This window comes from Anabrus simplex, chromosome 8 (assembly GCF_040414725.1).
Source record: "Anabrus simplex isolate iqAnaSimp1 chromosome 8, ASM4041472v1, whole genome shotgun sequence".
In the NCBI taxonomy this organism is placed as follows: Eukaryota; Metazoa; Arthropoda; class Insecta; order Orthoptera; family Tettigoniidae; genus Anabrus; species Anabrus simplex.
The window spans coordinates 203,148,609-203,173,278 of record NC_090272.1 but is presented as its reverse complement, the minus strand read 5'-3'; the positions used below and the strand labels follow the sequence as shown (position 1 = coordinate 203,173,278).

Sequence of the window (24,670 nt, the reverse complement as noted above, 5' to 3'; positions counted from 1 at the left end):
ATAACTAGGGAAATGACTGCTAGATTAAAACCACAAGGCTCCTCTTCAGCATAACAGGTGAAGCCATCTGGTCCTTCTCCCCAGATGCATCCTTAACACAATGTCTCATGCCTCATGCTCCAGGACACTGTCCTTGAGGCAGTGGAGGTGACGACCAACACTGGAGGGTGAACAGGTTAAATAAAAAAAATAAATTTAAAAAATGAGAATACAATAAAACAGGAAATACTAGGACTCAGAAAGCTTCTCAATTTTATTTTCAAGTGAGAAATCTACTCTGGGATGATAAAATACCTCAGAAAGCAAAACTCACCTATGAAACAAGAACTTTACATAACAAGGCTTTTTTTTTTTTTTTTTTTTTTTTTTTTGCTAGTGGCTTTATGTTGCACCGACAGATAGGTCATATGGCGACGATGGGATAGGAAAGGCTTAGGAGTTGGAAGAAAGCGGCCGTGGCCTTAAGGTACATCCCCAACATTTGCCTGGTGTGAAAATGGGAAACCTTCTTCAGGGCTGCAGACAGTGGGATTCAAACCCACTATACCCCAGATGCAAGCTCACAGCCGCGCACCGCTAACCGCACGGCCAACAATAAAATTCAGTAAACAGAAATGAAATTAATTCTAACAAAGAACCAAAAGACCAGGAAGGAGACTTGTACCAAAATACCTGTTACCGAGCTTCTAGGAAGACGCAGGCTACAATGCTTTTGACATGTTACGAGAATGGACAGAACGAGAACAGCAAGGAATTACTTTGACAGAGAAGTGACAGGGGAGAGGCCAGTTGGGAGGTCAAGGAATTGATGGATAGACACAGTGAAATCTGAGGTCAGCAAGAGTAATGTTAACTGGGAGGACATAGAGGAACAGAAGCTATACTTTGACAGGAAGAACGGGCGAGCGCTTGTACACCACAGCCAGGAAATTGGAGCTGCAAAAGGATTTGGAGATATGCAGCTACATTTAAAATATTGATCTGCATATATTTCTCAACACTAGTTACCAAATTACAAATCAAAGCAGCATCTTTGTCCTCTATAACTTTTTGAAACTACTCTCTGCAGTATATCTGATAACCTGAATTGCCCACAGCAATACGAGAGTCATTCATGCAGAAGCAGTTGGTTGTTGTTTAACATAACGGAGGAGTCGTAAAACTGTGGATGGGGTCACACCAGAAATCCGGCTTGCTGCAGCTATCTGGAAACAAAGGGGAGACTTCAGTGATTATAGTTCAAACCACTTCATAAAAATTAATAATACTGTACAAGGATTGTTCAACAGAAATACAGACAGAGCTGGCAACACAGCAAATAGTTGACAGGGCATCCCCGAGGTGGCAGTGCTGCATGTTTTAGTGTAATCAGTCTGGGTCACAAGTAAGTTGAAGCAACTATGGTGTGTAATGCATACATCCAAATGAGAACAATGAAGGATGGCAGTAAATGAAACCTACGATCAAATGCAAGTCAGGTACAGAGATGTAGATGGTACATCTAATGCCAATATAAATGGTCCGTTATTGGACATTATAAATTTTCCAGCTAACTCATTCCTGGTTGCCAGCGTTTCGCCCTTATGTGCAAGGTTGGGCTCATCAGTCGGTACCTAGCACGCCTACCAAGACGCTGGCTAGTGCATATTGTGAAATAACGGACCATTTATATTGGTATTATACATTAACTCATTCGGGACAAATATTACAGATTCCCTATGGGAATAAAAATCTATATCATATGGTACATCTCGCACGACTAGGGGGATGTTGCTCAGTAGTACAGAAATTCATCTAGCGATATAACAAACGGTAATAACATGTTTTCATTTTGAGTTTTTTGTCGATTTGGGATGATCAGTCATTATTTCAACTTTCTAGAAGGGTCCACAAGCAACAACATGAACAATTATACATTTTTCTCACATCTTTATAGGATGGTAGCTAAATATTTAGCCACCCTACGTATTAGCTTTTATTGGTTACAGATTACGGTGAATGAAGACGCTGAATATCCAGTGACAATGTTAGAAGACATAGTGAGATTTAGAAGTTTGTGACGAATCTATAGGAGAGTATGAAGATCTGTTTAGTGTCTACTGATAAAAGTAATTTTCTTTACTACAATCGTTCTATGTTTCGTTGCTGGATGGGACTGAAGTGTTGATCTGTGTTTACATGCGCATCACCCAACATCCAAGGTCACAGTGAGCCTCCGTGGCTCAGACGGCAGCACGTCTGCCTCTCACCGCTGGATACCGTGGTTCAAATCCCGGTCGTTCCATGTGAGATTTGTGCTGGACAAAGCAGAGGCGGGACAGGTTTTTCTCCGGGTACTCTGGTTTTCCCTGCCATCTTTCATTCCAGCAACACTCTCCATTCTCATTTCGTAGCAACTATCAGTCATTAATATACATCACTTTGGGAGTGGCGACCCCATCGTAAAAATAGCCTATATATAATTCATTCATTACATCCCCGACCCGGTCAATGACTGGAAAACAGGTTGTAGGTTTTTTCATCCAAGGTCACAAATAAGCTGATCTACTGCACATTTATTATTTTACTGAAATATTTAGTTGGTCTTCCAATGTCAGGTTCTATGTTTTCATTTACTTTATTCTGTGTAAAGTAGAAACTTCCACATTTTTGTGAATTCACACTTAGGCAAATATGAATTGAAATGAAAATCCACAGCCTGTTTCCAATCATTTGACCAGGTCAGGAATGCAATGAATGAAGCCCCCATCTAGTGGTGAGGATAGGAATTGTGCCGGCTGCCGAAGCCTGTCACACTCCTCTGGGGCAAAGATTAATGGCTGACAGATGAAATGATAAATAATAATAATGTTATTTGGTTTACGTCCCACTAACTACTCTTTTACGGTTTTTGGAGACGCCAAGTGCCGGAATTTAGTCCCACAGGAGTTCTTTTACGTGCCAGTAAATCTACCGACACGAGGCTGACGTATTTGAGCACCTTCAAATACCACCGGACTGAGCCAGGATCGAACCTGCCAAGTTGGGGTCAGATGGCCAGCGCCCTAACCGTCTGAGCCACTCAGCCCGGCAGATGAAATGAAATGATATTGCAGAGTGTTGCTGGAATGAAAGATGACAGGGAAAACTGGAGTACCCAGAGAAAAACCTGTACCACCTCTGCTTTGTCCAGCACAAATCTCACATGGGGTGCCCGGGATTTCAACCATGCAACCCAGCGGTGAAAGGCCGGTGCGCTGCTGCCTGAGCCATGGAGGATCCCTCACTTAGGCAAATAATAAGAAAAAAAAATTGCGAATGAAACTTGATGTATTTCTGAAATGAGATCTGAACCGCTAAGATATTTGCACTAATAATACCGCTACTCTAATTGTAAAACATAATCTCACATTTGCTTTTTACGGTATTTTTGTCTTTCGCGCTCAAATTAAGTTTCAACAATGTAGGAGAGAATATGCCTGTGAGGGGTAATAACAGGCTTTGTGCTCATTGTAGTACAAGAAAGACTGTAAAGCGCTCTGGTCCGTGCTCTTTGGAGTGCTTTGTACCAATCCATACAAACTGAAATTGCATTGTTCGTGATGTTCCAACAATGGAAATTTGAATTTTAATCTTGTTGTATTGCAAATAAAAATAAATGCCACCATTCACACACAAGGTGCAGTGTTCTAGAATGGATGGCAGCTAAATATTTAGACACCCTTCTAATTATTTTTAGTAAAACTAACAAGTAATCCATTCCAAAAGCATTTTCAATCCACTTATTCATGACCTCTGAACCCAAAGTCACAAAAATAGTTTTATGATTAAAAAGGGTTAAAATATTTTTTAAAATCTATGCATGTATTCATAATTGTAAAACTGATAAAAGTCCACAAGTGACAACATAAAAAATTAAACATTTTCTTACATATGGTTAAAAGAAAAACTGAACAATATACATCGCAGGATCAGTTTGGTTTTACTACAGGGAAAAGAACAAGAGAACCTCTTCTAGCATTAAAAACTATTCTAGAAAGAAGACTGAGTGTTAACAGGAAAACATAGCCTACAATGCATTTGTGGATATAGAGAAAGCCTTTGACAAAGTAAACTGGAAACAGCTCTTTAGGAACATGAAGAATATAGGTCTGGACTGGAGGGACAGAGGACGCATTTTACTCCTGTACAAAAATCAAAGTAGGGGCCAATGACCTAGCTGTTAGGCTCCTTTAAACAACAATAATCATCATAACAAAAATCAAAGCACGACAATAGAAATCAATGGTAATGTTAGGATCGCATCCATTAGAAGGGGAGTGAGACAAGGTTGTGCACTATCTCCATTTTTATTCATTTTCATTGAGGAGGCCATATCAAAACTTAAGCAAAAAAAAAAACAAAAACAAAGGAATTAACGGAGAAGAAATATACTGTACAATGTTTACCACTGACATTGCATGAATTGCAGATTCAAAGAGGGAAATGAGTAAAATGCTACGAATTTTAACATAAACACTAAAAAAATCAAAATTGAAACTAAACACCTAGAAAACAAAAGTATTAGTTGTCAAGAAATCAGCTGAGGAGATACCAATAAACATTAAGACAGGTGATGAAACTGTACAACAAGTAAGTCAATTTTGCTACTTTGGAAGCATTATCACTCAGCACAATGGGTGCACCACAGAAATCAGGAGGACGATTGCTCTAGCTAAACAAGCCTTCAGTAACAAGAAACAGCTTCTGACAAGCAGGAACATTAACATTAAAATTAGGAAAGAATTTACCAAAATGTCTGTGGGGAGTGTTTTGTTGTATGGTTGCGAAACATGGGTCTTAGCAAAACAGGATATAAAATGCCCGGAAGCAATGGAAATGTGGATATGGAAGAGGATGATGAAAATAAGGTGCTCAGAGAAAAAGTCCAACAATAGGGTCCTTACGAAAATAGATAAAACACGGGAATTTATCAACACTGTAGAAAAGAGGAAAACTAAATTCCTTGGCCACACACTTCAACATAACACATTCTTCACGACTATGCCGGAAGGAAAAGTTCTGGGTAAGAAGGGAAGAGGAAGGCCGAGGAAGAAGAATCTGGATTCCGTGATGGACAGGCTGAATTTGAAAAAAAATATGTTGACCTGAAACACTCAGCAGAGGAGATAATAATAATAATGTTATTTGCTTTACGTCCCACTAACTACTTTTACGGTTTTCGGAGACGCCGGGGTGCTGGGATTTAGTCTCGCAGGAGTTCTTTTACATGCCAGTAAATCTATCGACACAAGGCTGACATATTTGAGCACCTTCAAATACCACCGGACTGAGCCACTCAGCCCAGCCAGCAGCAGACGAGAGACAAATGTGTTTGCAGCAACAAGGCCTTGCCTTTAGCATATGAATGAATGGTTAAATTTGCTAAATATCTTACATGAACAACCAAATTGACAGCACTTGTTGATGACTAAGAAAGGGTAAGGAAAGGATTTATACCTGTGAGTCTTGTATTTCCAAGAAATGTGCAGGAACACAGAACTCTGACAATAGGAGAAAGCATGTCGTAACGTGTTTCAAGCACAAGGAATGCACAAGCCTTTGCATCCGACCCTCTACAGCCAGTCATTCAACCCTGCATGCCTCAAGGTCATGAACAAATGGAAACTAGAACGGTTACAGAACAAGTTACTGTATACAACTTTCTGCTTCAGTACAGAATTATCCCATTAAGTAGTTCTGTGCAAGAAAAATGCGAAAAGAGAAATCTCCACATAGTGCATTTTTTAATTTAGCTAGCGAATGAAGTGGAAAAGGCGCATTTACGACAAACAGGCGAATTTTGCTTTGTAAATTGTGCAAGAAGAAATTTGTTATACAACAGCACATTAAACAAGAAAAACAGGAAATTTGTAATGACTACAAAGCACAACAAGTGTTTCCAAGTTCTTTGGGGGTGAAGTGCTTGCGCTACATCCACCAAATCATATGTCCATTTTTATATACACTTCCATGTAAATTGCCAACGGCCGTAGCCGTGTTGAAACACCGGATCCCGTGAGATCACCGAAGTTAAGCAACATTGGGCGTGGTCAGGAGTTGGATGGGTTGCCACGCGCTGTTGGTGGGGGGTAAGGGAATGGAGGAGCGGAAAGGAACTGGCCACCCTACCGCACGTAAACTCCGGCTCAGGAACACCTCTGCGGAGGTTCGGACCTGCCTTCGGGCAGAACAACCCTTACCTTACCATGTAAATTAGGAGGTAATTATTTCTGTAAAAGCAAGAGCTGTGCAGTGAATAAAACCAATGTTACACAGTCGCCAGAATTCAAATTGATAAAATATTTTGAAGTCATTTTTTACATATTTTAAAGCTTTTTTTCCCATTTTTTTAAGGCTATCTTATTTTATATTTATATTTATATTATTTATTTTTCCGAGGCATCATATCTGCTTAGTCCATATAGGCTATTGTTACGATGGGCTCGCGACACTCAAAGGCATTTTATACCTACTGCCAGGTTCAAAATTAGGCCGCCCCTAACATAGAGACAGACGCCTTTCGTAGCCGCTCCTCTGGAGTACAGACACTACGGGTATGCCCCTTCTGCCATCTCCGCCGTACCGAAGTCCACCTTCTCCGCCATAGATGCCGTTGAGGTCTTCACTCATAACCCTGAGCTGGGACCCATACCAGATGTTACACACCGGGTCAGTGTGCTCTGGGACTCACATAGGCAGGGGCGCCACTCCCTGGGTAGGGCTGCCTCCGAAGAGGGTCCCTACCTGCTACCTGCCGTGAGAGGCCGTGGATGACCACGATTGAGATGGAAGGATACCATCCAACGCAGCATTATAGAAAGAAACCTGGACTGGGACACAGTGTTGGAGGAGGAGTGGTGGAAAGACCGAAGAAAGTGGAGAGGAACCATATTTTCCCCTACCCGGCTACAGCTGGATAAAGGGAAATGATGATGATGATGATTATTTATTTTATTGATTACTTTACAATGATTTTTTTAACATCATTAGCATCCGTCCCCTAGCCATGATGATGCATGAAAAGACCTTCACCGGACATGAAGTGGAGGACAATCGCCATATAACTATTTGTGAGCAGTTAAATCCTCAGTGTCGCCAGCCCCGTGGTGTAAAGGTAACGTGCCTGCCTTTTACCCGGAGGCCCCGGGTTCAATTCCTGGCCAGGGGTCAGGGATTGTAACCTGGACCTGAGGGCTGGTTCGAGGTCCACTCAGCCTACGTGATCAGAACTGAGGAGCTATCTGACGGTGAGATAGCGGCCCCGGTCTAGAAAGCCAAGAATAACGGCTGAGAGGATTCGTCGTGCTGACCACACAACACCTCGTAATCTGCAGGCCTTTGGGCTGAGCAGCGGTTGCTTGGCAGGCCAGGGCACTTCAAGGGCTGTAGTGCCATGGGGTTTGGTTTAATTTCAGGGTCAGAGCTGGATAACTTGCCCCCTATTATCGCTCATTCTCACTAGCCTGCCGAGGAAAGCATCATTTGGAACGCATGTTATTATACAATCTTCCTGCAACAGCTGCAGGTTGCCCAAGGACAAAAAGTACCTTAACAACAATAATGGATACAGTAGATTGCCAAATGATGAGACGAATGAGAACTGGCCATACTCTGATAATGTTGATACTGCTCCATTCTTGATATTGTAGGCCACTACACGAGCTGCGAGTAGGGTTGCCAGGTATCCTGTATTTGAAGGTCATAAGTACTGTCCCGTTTTAACAGCTTACGGGGTGGCCTTTTTTTCCCATATTTAAACATCTCACTTCTGTCATGGATAAAATGACCTATTTACAGTAACATTTACGGATCTTGCATTTCAGATCATTATTATTCATCTTTCGATTCTGCGCTAAGATCAAAATGTGCAGGAGGCGAGCAAACCCCCAGCACCGATCACAAGCTTGAGACTCGCAAGAGCAAGACACAGAGGCTCTGGTTTATGTTTAACGCAACTATTAACGAAACCCTGCATTCTTTCAATTTCAATTTTTTTTTCCACAGCATGTTTCCAGTCATTCGACCGGGTCAGGAATGGAATGAATAAAGCCCCCATCTAGTGGCGAGGATAGGAATTGTGCTGGCTGCCGAAGCCTGTCCCACTCCTCTGGGGCCATGATTAATCACTGACAGATGAAATGAAATGATATTGGAGAGTGTTGCTGGAATGAATTATGACAGGGAAAAACCGGAGTACCCAGAGAAAAACCTGTCCTGCCTCCACTTTGTCCAGCACAAATCTCACATGGAGTGACCAGGATTTGAACCACGGAACCCAGCGGTGAGAGGCCGGCGCGCTGCCACCTGAGTCACGGAGGTTCTATGTACAAAATGAAACAGAAAAATACTGTGATACAGTTTGTGCTTACAATGTAATTATACCTAGTACAGTAAACTATATCTCATTGTTTTCTTGAGCAAGTGTTGGTATGTCGTGTCGACATCAGATGTCCCTTATTGGCATTTCTAAAACCTGGCAAACCCTAGCTGTGGGAGACTCACTCGCTAGCCTAGTTCATTGCATGTTACGCTGAGCCACATATTCACGAGAAAGACATAGTACGGGATTAAATTATTGGATGAAAGCTACAAATCAGTAGCCAAGATTCTTCAAGTGAGCCACAATTCTTCATGTCTCGACCATAGCAATAGTCAATGACCACTGTTTCAGTAATGAATTGTGTTCTGTGTCTTATTCACTGATCTGCAAGTGTGCCACTGTTTGCTGAAATTTGTACTGCGAGCTCGGTGTATCTGTGATTCGATTCACTATGACAGTTGTTGAATCAATACGCTGCATCGAAACATACTCGGTAGCCAGCACTAATTTGAACCTTGAGAAGCCTGAAAGCTGCCTCTAGCCCAACACCCTGGGTTCAATTCCAGGTCAGGGGTATTTACTTCGATCTGAGGGTTGGTTTGACGTCCACTCAGCCTACACGATTAAAACTGAGGAGCTATCTGACAGTGAGAGGGCGACCCCGGTCAAATGGCTGAGAGGATTTGTCACACTGACCATGCGTCACCTCACAATCTGCAGGCTATTGGGCTGAGCAGTGGTCGCTTGGTAGGCCAAGGCTCGTCACGGCTGTAGTGCCATGGAGTTTGTGGTTTGAAACCTGAACACTATCAATTCGACCTGGCACTGAGAATGTTCAGCAACATAATAGGCTCCGAGACAACGAAACTAAGCCACTTTCTATCCACAGAAGCGAAGCAAGGGCCATCAAGGAAGATGAAAGGAAATTGATAGAGGCAGAAGTAAGTTTCATGAGGAGGACTGCTGGTTACTTATTATTTAATTGTAAAAATCTGATGACATTTTCAAAGAACTAAGAATTAAATCAATAGTCCAATATGTACAAAAATACTAAATGCAATGGGGAAATCTCGACAGGACTGACTCCAGCCAGACACATTCCCACTTACATTACAAGAGGTTGAAGAAATCTGGGAAAATAGAAATGATGAAATCTAGTATGTGAAAGAGGAGGATGATAATGATCATACTGTACCGTTTGAGGTCGAACAGCCATTAGTTTCTCTTGCTCTTCAAAGGACAAGCACAGAGATTTTCTGCAATGAAGAAAAGATACATTGTATACACAATTTTAAAGCACAGCCATAAAAAACAAAGGTTATAACAACAGAAAAATCTTATAATAATAATAATAATAATAATAATAATAATAATAATAATAATAATAATAATGAAAAGTGTTTTTCTGCAAACATCTTGTCCAACTAAAAGTCTAGAGTTATTACTACGGGTGGAGATTTTCTGCATTAGTAACATGATGCAACATGCTCATAAAAGCTTGTACTTAAATACTTAAATTTTTCACGGCCTGTAAGCCACTTCTTATTGGGTTTTAAAAACACAATAAAATATTAAATTTACTAAAAAGCAAAAACAATTGCAAAACAATTTTTTCTTTGGATAAAACTTTCTTTATGCTTTTTTATTTTTCTTCTGAAAAATTAACGAAGGAGATTTTACACCCCTGGACTGCTTGCAAATATTGTTGGCTGCACTAAATTATGCATAAATGTCCACAGTATGTATAAACAAACATGCTCAAGCAGCTCTGTTTGGGATTCTACTAAAAGTGTAAGTGTTGAAAGATATTCAGTTAACACAATTTACTTGTGACAGAAGAACACAAATGACAGAACAAAATGTTCAGCTATGTTCTATGATTTTTCAACGGTGTCACTGACCCGTGAACCTGACTTCTTTTCATTATTCTGATTTTGCATCAATACAAATTGTTTTTTTCTCAGTTATGCTTTAGCATGTCAAACTCCTTAGCCGACCCCGCGGTGTACGGGTAGCGTGCCTGCCTCTTACCTGGAGGCCCCGAGTTCGATTCCCGGCCAGGCCAGGCATTTTTACCTGGATCTGAGGGCTGGTTCCAGGTCCACTCAGCCTATGTATTTACAAATGAGGAGCTACATGACAGTGAGATGACGATCCCGGTTTAAAAAGCCAAGAATAATGGCTAAGAGGATCTGTCATGCTGACCACACGACACCTCATTATCTGCAGGCCCTCGGGCTGAGCAGCGGAGACCATGCCCTTTCGGGGCTGTTGCGGCACAGGGGGGGATGTCAGACTCCTTGGCTAAATAATCAGCATACTGCCCTTAAGTTCAGAGGGTCCCGGGTTAGATTTCTGGCCAGGTCAGGGATTTTAATTGCTTCTGATTAATTCTTCTGGCTTGGGGACTGTGAGTTTATGTTTGTCCCAACACTCTCCTCTTCATATTCAGACAACACATCACACTACCAACCACCACAGAAACGTGAAATTTTGAATACATCCCTCTACATAGGGTTGGTATTAGGGATATCTGGCTGTAATACAGGGCCAAATCCACATACGCTGTGCAGTGCGCAACCACAACTCCACAGGTGTGGGGAAAAGTAGAATAATAATAATAATAATAATAATAATAATAATAATAATAATAATAATAATAATAATAATAATAATAATAATAGAAGAAGAAGAAGTTATGTTTGAACATATATCAATTTAAAATAAATATACAATTTTATTATACTTCACCCTTCAAGCTGGTAACATTCATTAACTGTGCAGCACCCCTACAGTGGTAATTAATTCTATCAAGCTACCACAATTTTACATGCTAATACAAACATTGCAATATATCCTTAACTACTCTTTCAATCTGTGGATCAGTGGTAGTGTCGGCCTCTGGATTCCAAGACAGTAGGTTCAAATCAGGCAGAGGTAGTCAGATTTTCAAAGGACAGAAAAAAAGACACTTCATATCATATGATGTTAGCATGTAAATGATCTCTGGTGACACATTTGGTGTTTACCCGACAAAATTCATTAAAACTCAGCCGTAGACGCCCAAGAGAGATTTAGTTTACTCTGCCATCTAGCAGGTCTAGAGTAAAACTGAACATCAAAATTGACGAGCAAGTAGCCACATGGCGTCAAATAAAAATGACTGCTGAGACCATATAATCATAATAATAAAATAATAACACAATAATAATAATAATAATAATAATAATAATAATAATAATAATAATAATAATAATAATAATAATAATAATAATAATACTCTCACTAATACATTTTCCAAAGTCAAATTCATGGGAGGATTGTCGGCTCCTTGTGAGATCAAAACTAGTGTCCGACAGGGTTTTGGACTGTCCTCCATACTGTTCAATTGTGCCATGGAGAAGGTAGTCAGAGAATGGGATAAGATAAACAGTGGTGGAATTAGATTGGTATCGGTAAACAAGGGTATCAAGATCAAATGTTTAGCTTTCGCAGACGACATGGCCTTACTAGCTGAGATGTGGAAGGAAGCCAAGGAGCAGTCCTTCCAACTGCTGAAGCAAGCAGAGAAGATAGGTCTGAAAATCACCTCTGGAAAGACCAAAATAATAACCAACATTAAAAATCCTCCAAAATATTTGAAAGCAGGGGAGCAAAACAAGAGAGATTGTCACGGATTTCAACTACCTTGGTGAATGTATCAGTTGGAATGGTCTTGAGAAGAAAGCAATGGAATCTTGACAAGCCAAAATAGAAACAGCTTTCCAGCTTACGAAAGACACCTATAACAAAAACTCCCTCTCCTGGAATTCCAAGATCATACATTATAATAAAGTAGTCAAGCCTGAAGCCCTTTATGCTGCAGAAACGCTGTCTATAACTACATATGGTCCAATGGAAAAGTTGGAGATAAAGGAAAGGAGTATTCTACGAAAAATTCTAGGCCCCAAGTTCCATAATAACGAACTTTCACACATCAGCAATGAAACCCTGTATAGGAAAACAGAAAGGATTTCAGACACAATAAGGAAAAGGAGAATTGACTTCTATGGCCACATCCTAAGAATGGACCCAAAAAGGATAACTAAAAGAAACTTTGACTATTCCAAATTACAGAAGAGATGCTTGTAGATGGATCTGCAAAGAAAATAACCAAGGATAAAATAAAGAGGTTTCAAGGTTTCAAGCCCAAACGACTATACAGAATTTCTGAAGAAGAGAGGAAGACAAGATCTGAAATGATGAAAAAGTACTGGGAGGACAGGAAAACACGACTCACTAACCATTAATAGATCTATTGTACCCCAAAGAGGGTGAAATGGACAAGAAGAATATAATAATAATAATAATAATAATAATAATAATAATAATAATAATAATAATAATAATAATAATAATAATAATAATAATAATAATAATATATTATTTTCTATGCAAAGCATTTACAGTAGGACAATAGACAATCTTGTTCACATTTTGTGCAGTTCTTGTCCACATAATGTGCCAGCAAAACAACCAAAATATTATAAATATTTAATGACCGGGAAATGAATTAATCCAACTGAATAACTCACCCTCTTAGAAATACAGCTGAATGTGGAATGTTTTGAAGCACTTTATTACACTTGCTGCAAAACTATTTCTCTTTCTCACATTAATGTCCACCAAATCTTCATCAAAAAATAACATAAAACACTTTTCGCAACTTTAATTGGACCAAACTCATCTGTAAATGGCAATTTTGTAGGTGCATATATCATGAATAAACAGGTGTCCATGGCTACTTGAGGGAGGGCAAGAAGAAATCCATATTAAAATGGTTGGAAACGATCAAGAATAGTGTAATTAGAAGAAACCTGGATTGCAACACACTCAAGAAGAAACAATGGTGGTCGGATAGAGGAAGATGGAAAGGTGCCATAAACATCCCAACCCAGCGGGAGCTGGATGAGGGAAATGGATGATGATGATGTCATCCAAACGAGCAACACTTTATTAGTTGTTTCAAACACACACATAGCCACCAGTTTTTCCAAGTGCTTTTGTTATTGTAGAACACACATTTTAAATACCTTTTTGCATAAGAAGTCCACTGAGATATTATGACACAGACCTTGGATCCACTTCGGCAGCTGTTTCTCTGCCAAGAGCACTGATTTAAACATTTACTACAATGACGTTGACTAGCAGGAAAAACGGATAGTTGAAATAGAAAGCTGGGGATTCAATATTTAAATAACATCTATTCTGACAGCTACGGCAACTAAGCTTGTAGTTTTACATGGATTCTGAACTAAGAGAACAGGAATCATCTTTTTTAAAATCCCATTTGCAATGGCCGAAAACTGACTCACAGCCGCCTTCGTGAGAAACCAGTGATGATGTCACTCGGCTATCACCCCCCACCCCAACCTTCCCCATTCAGAGAGCTAATGATCTAAGTAACACCCACTCATACTACTACAATACAGATAGGTCTTGTGGTGACGATGGGATAGGCAAGGGCTGGGACTGGGAAGGGAGCAGCCGTGGTCTTAATTAAGGTACAGCTCCAGCATTTGCCTTATGTGAAAATTGGAAACTATGGAAAACCATCTTCAGTGCTGCCGACAGTGGGGTTTGAACCCATTATCTCCCAAATGCAAGCTCACAGCTCCGCGCCCCCAATCGCACGGCCAACTCGCCCGATATTACTACTACTACTACTTCCTCCCTCCTGACGCCAATCCTAAACTATTGCGTGTTCCTGTGGTGGTTGGTAGTGTGATGTGTTGTGTAGATCAAGAGGTGTACGTTATGAGGAACAAAACACCCAGTCCCCAAGCCAGAGGAATCAGCTATATGCAGTTAGTATCATACCAGCCTGACAGGGAGAATGCAGGGACTTCTCAACCAAAGACCAGCATGTTAACATTTCAGCCAAGGAGTCGGACCAACATCCACTCATACTCTCAATAGGAAAATACTGGCATTGTATTTTGAAGTCCCAATCAAAGACCAAAATATTACTATAAATTCCACAATAACCAGTAACAGTAAAAATAGCATCATGTTATTAACGACAAGAGCTGCCATTGTCAGGACAACAAAATCTTTGACGTAATTAGTTTCATCTCCATGTTGATGATTCACAATGAAATAGAAATTGAAAGGATTGTTCCTCCTAATCAACACAATAATATTTTTAAAAGAATTATCTTTGAATCAGAACTAGTTTTGACCTCCATGATTGGACCATCTTTGCTGTATAGACAAACTTATAGGTAATCTAAAAAAAAAAATACCCCACATTAAAAAGGTTGTTTAACAAACATATAAAAAGACATCACAAATTACAGAAAAAATTTAAACACAGGTTTAGACACGTCCATGAGGCCTTCATAAATATTTGCAATGAGTATCATTTGTGATGTCTTTGTGTTTGTTTTTAGATTACCTGTAAGTTTATCTCTACATCTGAAGATGGCCCAATGATAAAAGGTCAAAACTAGTTCTAATTTAAAGATAATTCTTTAAAAATATTAGTGTGTTGATTAGGAGGAACAATCCTTTCAATTTCCACTGTCATAACAAAATCGTTATCAGTATAAGAAAGTACATTCATGATATTTACGCTGTGTAGTCGATATGTCCAGGAATTACAAGAGCCTCATCTCTCTGTACTTCCTCCACCTCCTCCTGCTGCTCTGCAGTAGCTGCTTCATACACAGCTTCTATCTTTAACCGCTGACATAGAGAAGTATCCTCCATTAGATGACCATATACTTCAGGTAATGCTCTGGCAAGCTTCTCCACAGTTACCATATCATTTGGAATGGCTAGCATTTCAAAAGCACTGAAATAATAAACAAGAAATAAAAATTTGCAGAGAACTGGAAATAAGAATGCATTAACATGTTCACTGCCACCTTAGTTAAACGTATGAATCACCCCAGGAGCCAATATGCTTTTTTCTTTTCTTTCTATTAGTCACAAATTACTAGTTCAATATTACAAATGAATTTTTTACACATGCAAATGAAAAATCATCGATGATGCACTGATGAACAATACAATATCCTAGGTGCCGGTACACGCACATATGCATCATCGATGTGTTATTAATCCAGCACATTTACACTGCATTGCACAATCAACCACATCAGAAACATCATTCAGTAACTGATTTTTGATGCAGTAGTGAATATTATTGTAGTCATTCGCATCATGTATAGCGCTAGTGGTAAATCCTAAAGCAATGCTCTAAGCATAGTGCAGAATTTTCAGGGAATTGAGCACAAAAATAAATGCAGTCAGTTCTTTTCCCCTTTTTGTGGCACACATGACATCTTTCTCATTGATTTGTCTTTTGAACTTGAAAGACCAGTGGATTTATTGCCACTTTCATCCATTATGACACCATGTTTGAAAGCAACAGGTCACGAACCAATAACCCAAACACATAACTCTGACCTCAGTCTGAGTGTCGTCACAGAAGAACAAAGCCCAATCACAGTGCCGATTAGTAAAGACAAGCAAAACAGGATCATATACAATGACACACATGTGCATCAGGCAGCAGCCAATGGGTTAAGATGTAAAAGAAATATTTCTATATTAATCATCATCAGTTTTCCACTCCAGTTGCCCGGGTGTGGTTTACGAGCACTCTCCACTTCTGTGTGTCCATGTACCACTCTTCTCTCAAGACAACATCCCAGCTGACTCCTCTTGTTCCTATGTCCTCTTTCACTTGGTCCAGCCATCTCTTCCTAGGTCTTCCTACCGGTCGTTTTCCGGCCACAACTGTGTGTAGCCATTGTTTTGCTGTCCTTCTATCGTCCATTCGTTTGACATGTCCAAACCATTTCAAATGGGCCCTTGTCACTTTTTCATTCAGGGATGGGTACACACCAGCTTCCTCCCTTATTCTTTCATTCCTTACCCTGTCCCTTTTTGTCTTCTGTACCATAGTTCGTAGGAACTTCATTTGTGCGGCTTGTAGTTTGCTATCCACTTGTTGAGTTATTGTGCAGCTTTCTAGGCCATATGTTATTATGGGGGTAAAGTATGATTGGAATAGAATCTGCTTTGATCTTAAGGGAACTTGTTCGTTCCAGAGGAGGTTCCGAACTTGATGGTAAAACTGAGCTGATTTTTGAATGCAGTTGTTAATCTCGTGCTGTATTCTGTTATCACTTGAAATGATGCACCCAAGATATTTATATTGGTCTACTGTTTCCAGCTGTGTACCTTCCAGCATTATTTTTCCTTTCTTCTTCTGCCTGTTGACAGACATAGTAACAGTTTTCCATTTATTTATTGTTAATCCATGTGCTTTCAAATGTTCATTCCAGGTGTTCAGCCTCTCTTGGACTTCCTTCTCTGTATTTCCCCAAATTACTACATCATCTGCAAATGCAAATGCATTAATGTCCATATTGTTCTTCTGCTTAATTTCTTTCATGACTTCATCCATGACAGTGATAAAAAGTAAGGGTGAAAGGGTACTGCCTTGTTGCACTCCTTTAGTGGTTTGGAACCAATCAGAATTATCGTTTCCTATCTGTACGCAACTGCAGCAGTCTTCGTAAAGCATTTTAACTTTCTGGATAAGCCCTTTGGGTACATTTTTCTTTCTTAACCCTGACAGTAACACGTCTATAAATATCGCTTTAGTTACACCACACGTTTCGAAGACGTGTCACTCAAAGCCTATTATTTAAAGTTACATTAAAGTTACCAGATGGAATGAACAAGGAATAGAGGTGGTGGAGGGGAATAACTCTCCCCTCCTTAAGAGGAATAGATGGGATTCATTCGCACAACACGTCAGAAAAACGTATGGTGTTACTGTCAGGGTTAAGCAAACCCATACAGTCTTCCTTGGAACACTATCAAATGCTTTTTCGAGATCCAAAAACACTAGTATTAAGTCTCTGCCCTTCTCCTAATGCTTTTCTAACAGTATTCTAAGTGCAAATATGAGATCGGTAGTTGATCGGTGTTCTCTGAATCCATATTGTTCTTCCTGTAGTGTGGTTCTATTATTTTCCTTAGACTTTTTTCAAGTATTTTCTCAAATATTTTCAAACCATGAGACAATAAAGTGATCCCTCTATAATTGCTACATTTCTTCCGGCTTCCTTTTTTGAAGAGAGGTATTATTATTCCCTTTTTCCAATCATCTGGGACTTTCCTATCCTTCCATATTGCATTAATTACTATATGAAGCCACTGTATTCCTATTGCACCAGTTGCTTTGATCATATCTGCACTGACTTCATCAAATCCTGTTGATCTTTCTTTGGGCATACTATTAAGGGCCGTCTATACTTCCTTCCATGTTGACGGGCTCTCTTGGTCAGGCTCATCATTGCAGCTTAAACTGACCTGCGTGGTTACATCATTGGAGTCTTTCCCAGTACTGTTGTATAAATTATCAAAATAGGATTTCATGATCTTCCTTATTTCTGTCTCTTCTTTAACTATGTTACCATCTGGTTCCTCTATTGCTGTTATGTATTCATTGTCTCTTCTTATATTTCGTATTGTTCGGTAAAGTAGTTTAGAATTAGCTTTGCTGTCTTGCTCTAGTTTATCTGTGAAATCAGTCCAAGCTTTCTGTTTTTCTTCGGCCACAATTTTCTTTACTCATAGCTTCTGATCTCTGTATTTCTGCTGCAGTTCGTTTACTCTAGATTCATTCCTTTGACTTCCTTTTTGCATTTCTTTGTCTCTGGCTTTCCTGGTTTCATTTTTCGCTTTCACAGCAATCTTCACCCGATCGTTCCACCAAGGAGTTTCTTTTGCCTTCATTTTGATATTAGTTTTACCACAAACTTCTACTGCAGCTCCGACAATGCTTTCTTTGAATCTAGTCCACTCGATGTTGCCTTCTTGTAATGCATCTGATGGTAATTTATTGGTCACTTTTTGGTGTATTCAGCTTGTTTCTCTGCCTTCTTTAGCTCCCATGTCTTGATTTTTGGTTTCCTGTATTTCTGAGGTCTATAAATTTCAATGTGCTTTATTGTTGTGAGGAGAAGTCTGTGGTCACTGTCCAGGCTTTCACTTGGTATAACTCTGACATCACATATGGTCTTTCCTGCTGCACTGTCTGATATAAAATAATCTATCAGAGTTTTAGTATCTCCATTCCAACTGTATGTTGTTAGTTTATGACTTAGCTGCTTCTGAAACCAACTCTTGTTTATTCTCAAGCCATTCCTTACACACAGATCTAGAAGACGTTCTCCTTCTGGGTTCCTGTCTCCATAACCATGTGAACCTAGTACATTTTCATATCCAAGCCTGTCTGATCCAACTTGAGCATTTAGATCTCCCATTACTATGATATTTACCTCTCTTTCTATAGCTTCTTCTAAATCAGTTCGGAATTGTTCTTTTTCCTCTTCGTTATAGCCAGTCTGTGGGGCATACACCTGTACTATATTAATACTGAATGATAATAACTCAGGGCTTAAAACAGATGACATTCAGTCTGAAACAGTAGCAGTAAAAATAAAGAATTCCTGAAAATATTTACATAGGGTGCTTTGTTTCGTAAGAAAGGTTCTGTAATGAGTACATCCTAAACTGGTTAAGCCATCCCTCTCTAATGCATTTCCATGGTTATTATGCCATTATTCAAAAGTCCTAGGCCATCTCTCATTAAATACATGCTGGATAACACATTTATGTCACTCTTTAGTACGTTCGTAACTCCCAGCATAAGAAATTTAAATTAGTGTTCCTGGCCAAGTTGCGTGCAGGCCTGGGTAAGGATTTGCCCCAGAGCACGGTTGCGTGTCGGCCTACAGCTACAGGGAGAGTCAGTCCCAAGCCAATCTTTGCAATGGTTTATTTAGTCCTTCTTTTGGGTTGAACCATGTTGTTGTCTTCTGTACATTCCGTACAGTTTGCCGACATTTCAAATACATTACAGTATTCTTTGTCAAGGCGACTGAAATACCCCTATAATACCAATTGTAGTTGGTCCATTATTGGACATTATAAATTTTCCAGCAAACTCATTCCTACATTAAATTAAAATGTTAAAAGGTCCACCTTTTCAATACCATGAATGTTTATTGATGTGAATATATATCACATAACGTCTAGAGAAGGTTGGTACTAGTTTCGACGCTCATTGCGTGTCATCATCAGCCAACAAATCAATTGAGCAAAATGCAACTTATTGAATAGCAATATATAACACATGATAGCCACCTACAAGACAAATGTTAAACTATGACTAGTTGAAATATAAAACACGAGACAGCAAATACAAGGATTAATGTTGAAAGCTAAATTGTCGAAAGTTAAAACAATGAAATCAAAACAGAGAAGGTAACAATAGTTAGGGTATGATACACGAGAAAGTAGTCCAGCTTGAGGTTTGTAGAACATAAGGCGTATCTATATACAACATTTAAATGCACCAACTAAGGCAAATTTTAAATGTAACATTAAAATGATAAGGGTATGGTGTGTATAACCATCTAAAACATATGACAGCACCTATAAAGTCACTGTTAGATTATAACCAGTTGAAATGATGTGGTGTGTCTGACTGTAAAACATAACATTTTTGAGAAGGTATCCCAGCTGTTGAGTCTTGATAAACAAGAGAATAGTCCAGCTTGAAGTGCATAAATCATAAGGCCTCATATGTTATCAGTGGGAAGAATAATCTTGTTCTCTTAAGTTGCGGTAATTAACAGGCTTAATTCAGGTGGTTTTGAAGCCAACAATGTGGTCTTGTGAAGATCATAATTTGAATTAATGTCACATTTCCCAGTTCAGTATGGAAACGTGGAGACCTTGAGTAGCGTGATGGCATAGATGTTGAAAGGAGGGGAGCTGAGTTTCTAATTTGCAAACTCATTCCTAGTTGCTAGCATTTCGCCCCAGTGTGCTAAATTGGTCTCATCAGTTGGTAAATAGCACACTCACTAAGATGCATGGCTAGTGCATACTGTGGAGGCCACTGTGTAGGCTATTTGGAGCCACTGGCAGTGCCAATGAACCGTGAGAGACTTTGTTCATTTCCGAAAATTGATGCCTGCCTGGCCATCAGATGTTGATTCCCATAGGGAGCCTGAAATATTTGTCCCGAATGAGTAAATTTATAATACCAATGTAGTTGGTCTGTTATTCCAGTTTTCTTTATTCCAGTATAATAATATCAAATAGGATGTTAGGCTTCTCTGTAATTTCATTTAGGTTGTAGTGTGGATTAAAATATTGTTCTAAGTGAATGTAATATTTCTGCAAAATATTGAACATTGCACCTTTTTCCATGGTTCTCAGAGTATTCATATCTTGCTCGATAGTGGTAAATTGATGATTTGCATCCCCCATATGTTGGACTAAGGCCGAAAAACTATTATATTTTGAGACATTAACATGTTCTACATATCTTGTACTAAAATTCCTCCCAGTCTGTCCGACATACGTAGCGTCACAATCATTGCACTTCAGTTTATAGACACCTATTACAGGGGTTTACTGTTATATGCACTGATGTTAAATCAATACTGTTATAGTTTGCAATTATGACTGTCGATCTGATTGTCACTGTCAAGATCACTACACAAACTTATTTGAAGTGTTCTTAAAAGTGTTTTTATGGGTGTTCATTTAACTAGGTTTTTTTTCTTTAGACAGTTTCAGGTTTTTAATGTTTTTATGTACCAATGATTACAGCGGCTCCTGATGACTAAAAAGGTCGAAACTAGTACCAAAATAAAAAAATTAGGATACAACTGAAAATAAGATATAGTTGTAATCACATGTGAGTGTATTGAATAGGTGGACTAATTAAAACCAAATCATACGTAAGTGGTGATGAAGGTGCAGAAGGTCTGTCATGTACGAACTGACAATCATGATAAATGGAACAAAGCTGGACAGTATTACAAAATTTAAGTATTGGTGCAGCATCACATCAAAATACAACTACACTGAAAACAGGATGTATCAAAATTCAATATACTCCAATTTCTAGGGATGATGCCGAAACAAACACTTTTGGTAAATAACCATGGGTTTGAAACGAACATAACTGACAAAATTAGAAATTCTACTGCAAAGGTATAAGTTAATTATGTCTCATTCTTCATAACTATCAAAATTACATATTCTGTTAAACATGCTGTGATATCAGAATATAATGGCTGCGCTGTGATACACACAGTACATAGTTGCAGAGTGTGTACTGAAGCACCAAAGACGCTCCCTAGATTTTTGTTATAAAAATTGGAAAAAGAAGTGCGTCTACTGTTGCTTCGCTTTTAGTTGAATCATATCATGAGTTAGGTATACAAAATCACAATTTTTCTCAATCTAGTATAAACTCTAGCATAGGGTCCCGGGTTCGATTGCCGGTCGGGTTGGGGATTTTAATCGCGTCTGATTAAATCTTCCGGCTCGGGGACTGGGTGGTTGTGTTTGTCCCAACACTTTCCTCTTCATATTCAGACAACACACCACACTACCAACCACCATAGAAACATGCAATAGTAATTACATCTCTCCATATAGGGTAGGTGTCAGGAAGGGCATCCAGTTGTAAAACAGTGCCAAAACCCACATGTGTGTGTGTGTGTACCACAGTTTGCAGGTGTGGGAAAAACGGTAGAAGAACAACAAGAAGAAGAATGTAGAAAGTCTAGCATATTGGTCTCCATCACAGATTCTTTACCTTCCTCGCACAAAAGCCTGCACACTTGTTGTCAATTTTTATTTGTTGCTTTCAGTTTTTTTTTGACTGTGTCAATGTCTGATTATGCTAGCTCACATTAAGTCCTCTGGCTGCTCTTGTTTTTTTTTTCTTTTGCAAAAGGCACGACTTTTAATTTAAAAACTGTAGTAATAATGCCGTGTGGCCTCCGGAGAGGCCTGGTGCAGGTCTTTTGGTTTGACTCCCGTGGGCGACCTGCACGTCGTGATTTGGATGAAATGACGATGAAGACGGCACATACACTTGTCCCTGTGCCAGGGGAATTAACCAATTGTGGTTAAAACTCCCAACCCCACGGCCAGCACACTAACCACTTAGCCATGGAGCCGGACAAAACTGCAGTGAAACTCCACTATTTTCTTTTTTTGGTAATATGACTCCATAATTTTAAAAATAACAACAACACAAACCCCCATCTCAATTAACAGCAGGCTATTACATGAAACACAGATCACTATCAAAAGGAAGTTATGGCATTGTCGTAGTTGTCTGATTAACATTTGAAATATGAATTTGCATAGTTATTTTAGCACTATGAGACAGAATACTTGTTCTTTATTGACGAATTATGTTGCTGAAGGGTCTTATATGTGAGTAAATAAGGTAATACTGTTGGTCTAACTGGTCATTTCATTATCCTACCAAGGACCTGGTCCTGAGCAGGTCGATTAAGAGGGGTGTCCATGGTATCTACATTTTGTTCTTTTTTAAATGTTATTGTATAACATTTACCTCTTACATGCTGTGGTCTTCGATGACGGTAAATGCATCAACTTTCTCCATTGACTCAATGACTTTGAAACAGATTTCAACAGCTCAATACCTTCAGAGATATTATGTCTCATTCGCAACATGCGATTATACCTTTCACTTGAAACACAACCGATGTTGTATCCTGCAAGAAAAAATACAGGATAGCATTAGTTATTACAATTTCTTTATTGAACAAGTATAATTAAAAATAATTGAAACAGAGTTGTCTAGCTCATTGACAGCATACTGGTCTTCGGTTCAGAGGATCCCGGGTTCAATTCCTGGCTGGGCCGAAAGGTTTTTAATGGTTAATTCCTGTAGCTTGAGGATAGGGTGTTTGTGTAATGTACAACACATCATACTACCAACCCCCATAAAAACATGTAAGACTTAACACATCCCTCCCAATTTCATCCATCACCAATATGAACAACAATGGTGACACCCTGTTCTATCAATCAATCAATACTGATCTGCATTTAGGGCAGTCACTCAGGTGGCAGATTCCCTCTCTGTTGTTTTCCTAGGCTTTTCTTAAATGATTGCAAAGAAATTGGAAATTTATTGAACATATCCCTTGGTAAGTTATTCCAATCCCTAACTCCCCTTCCTGTAAATGAATATTTGCCCCAATTTGTCCTCTTGAATTTCAACTTTATCTTCATATTGTGCTCTATCCTACTTTTAAAGATGCCACTCAAACTTATTCGTCTACTAATGTCATTCCACACCATCTCTCTGCTGACAGCTCGGAACATACTACTTAGTCAAGCAGCTCGTCTTCTTTCTCCCAATTCTTCTCAGCCCAAACTTTGCAACATTTTTGTAACGCTACTCTTTTGTCGGAAATCACCCAGACCCAAAGGCGTCTGGAAATGACAGAAAAAATTGTTGTACACTGCTTGCGTGTATTTGATAATTCGTTTTCCAATTCCTTTTTGATTCATGGCTTTCCATACCTTTGCTCTGGGGATGCTATCGTATGCCTTTTCCAATCGTGAAATGTCATCACCGTTTCTTAAGATCGCAATCTGTCTTTAATACTTCAATGTTACGTATTCTTTAGCCTGTGAGATCTGTCCACGGTGTCATCTGCATATCTAAATGAGTTTTTTTTTCCTTGCTAGTTGCTTTACGTCGCACCGACACAGATGCGTCTTATGGCGACGATGGGACAGGAAAGGCCTAGGAATGGGAAGGAAGCGGCCATGGCCTTAATTAAGCTACAGCCCCAGCATTTGCCTGGTGTGAAAATGGGAAACCATGGGAAACCATCTTCAGGGCTGCCGACAGTGGGGTTCGAATCCACTATCTCCCGGATGCGAGCTCACAGTTGTGCGCTCCTAACCGCACGGCCAACTTGCCCGGTCTCTAAATGAGCTTATTACAATTCTGATGACCTTCACTTACAGTATTTGCAATACTCTTCTAAGAATTACATTCAGTACAATGAATTCTCATACACAACTCGGTAACAAAAATCACAAATAATCAAAAGTATTGTAACGGTATCTGCCATTTTACTGCAAGGCCTTAGGACAAGCAAGTTAGCCAGGCTCCAGCATGAGTGACGTCACCAAGTTAAACCCCCGCCTGATGGCCGCTGCAGCTACCAATGAACCAGGCGCAGAAAGCCAGCCCCCTCTGTCACCACTCCATTATCTCACTGCAGGCCTCCCTGACGGGGCAAGAAAGAACAAGAAGGCTAATCCAGAGGTTTTGGATTCCAGAGGACTCCAGAAATTCCCTTCTTGTGAAGTATCTGGAATGGGCCAGTCTCCCTATTTCAGACAGGCCGGACGAGCTTCAGCGGTTGAGTTCTGCTAGCAATTGAGATGGTTCTGTTCAAT

The 24,670-nt window shown here is 39.6% G+C and overlaps 1 protein-coding gene across 1 annotated transcript in view; it reads right to left on the bottom strand.

Annotated features, from left to right (window-relative positions):
- Nucleotides 1-974: 974 nt before the first annotated feature.
- LOC136878693 (protein MTO1 homolog, mitochondrial) overlaps nt 975-24,670 on the bottom strand; it is a 64,492-nt gene continuing 40,796 nt past the window's right edge. Inside the window, exons 10-13 of the mRNA XM_067152116.2 lie at nt 22,800-22,962; nt 14,955-15,176; nt 9,537-9,597; nt 975-1,205 (exon numbers count right to left, since the gene is read on the bottom strand). Of these exons, the coding sequence (XP_067008217.2) occupies nt 1,113-1,205; nt 9,537-9,597; nt 14,955-15,176; nt 22,800-22,962 (539 nt within the window). The 3' untranslated portion in view covers nt 975-1,112. The remainder of the gene's footprint in view (nt 1,206-9,536; nt 9,598-14,954; nt 15,177-22,799; nt 22,963-24,670) is intronic.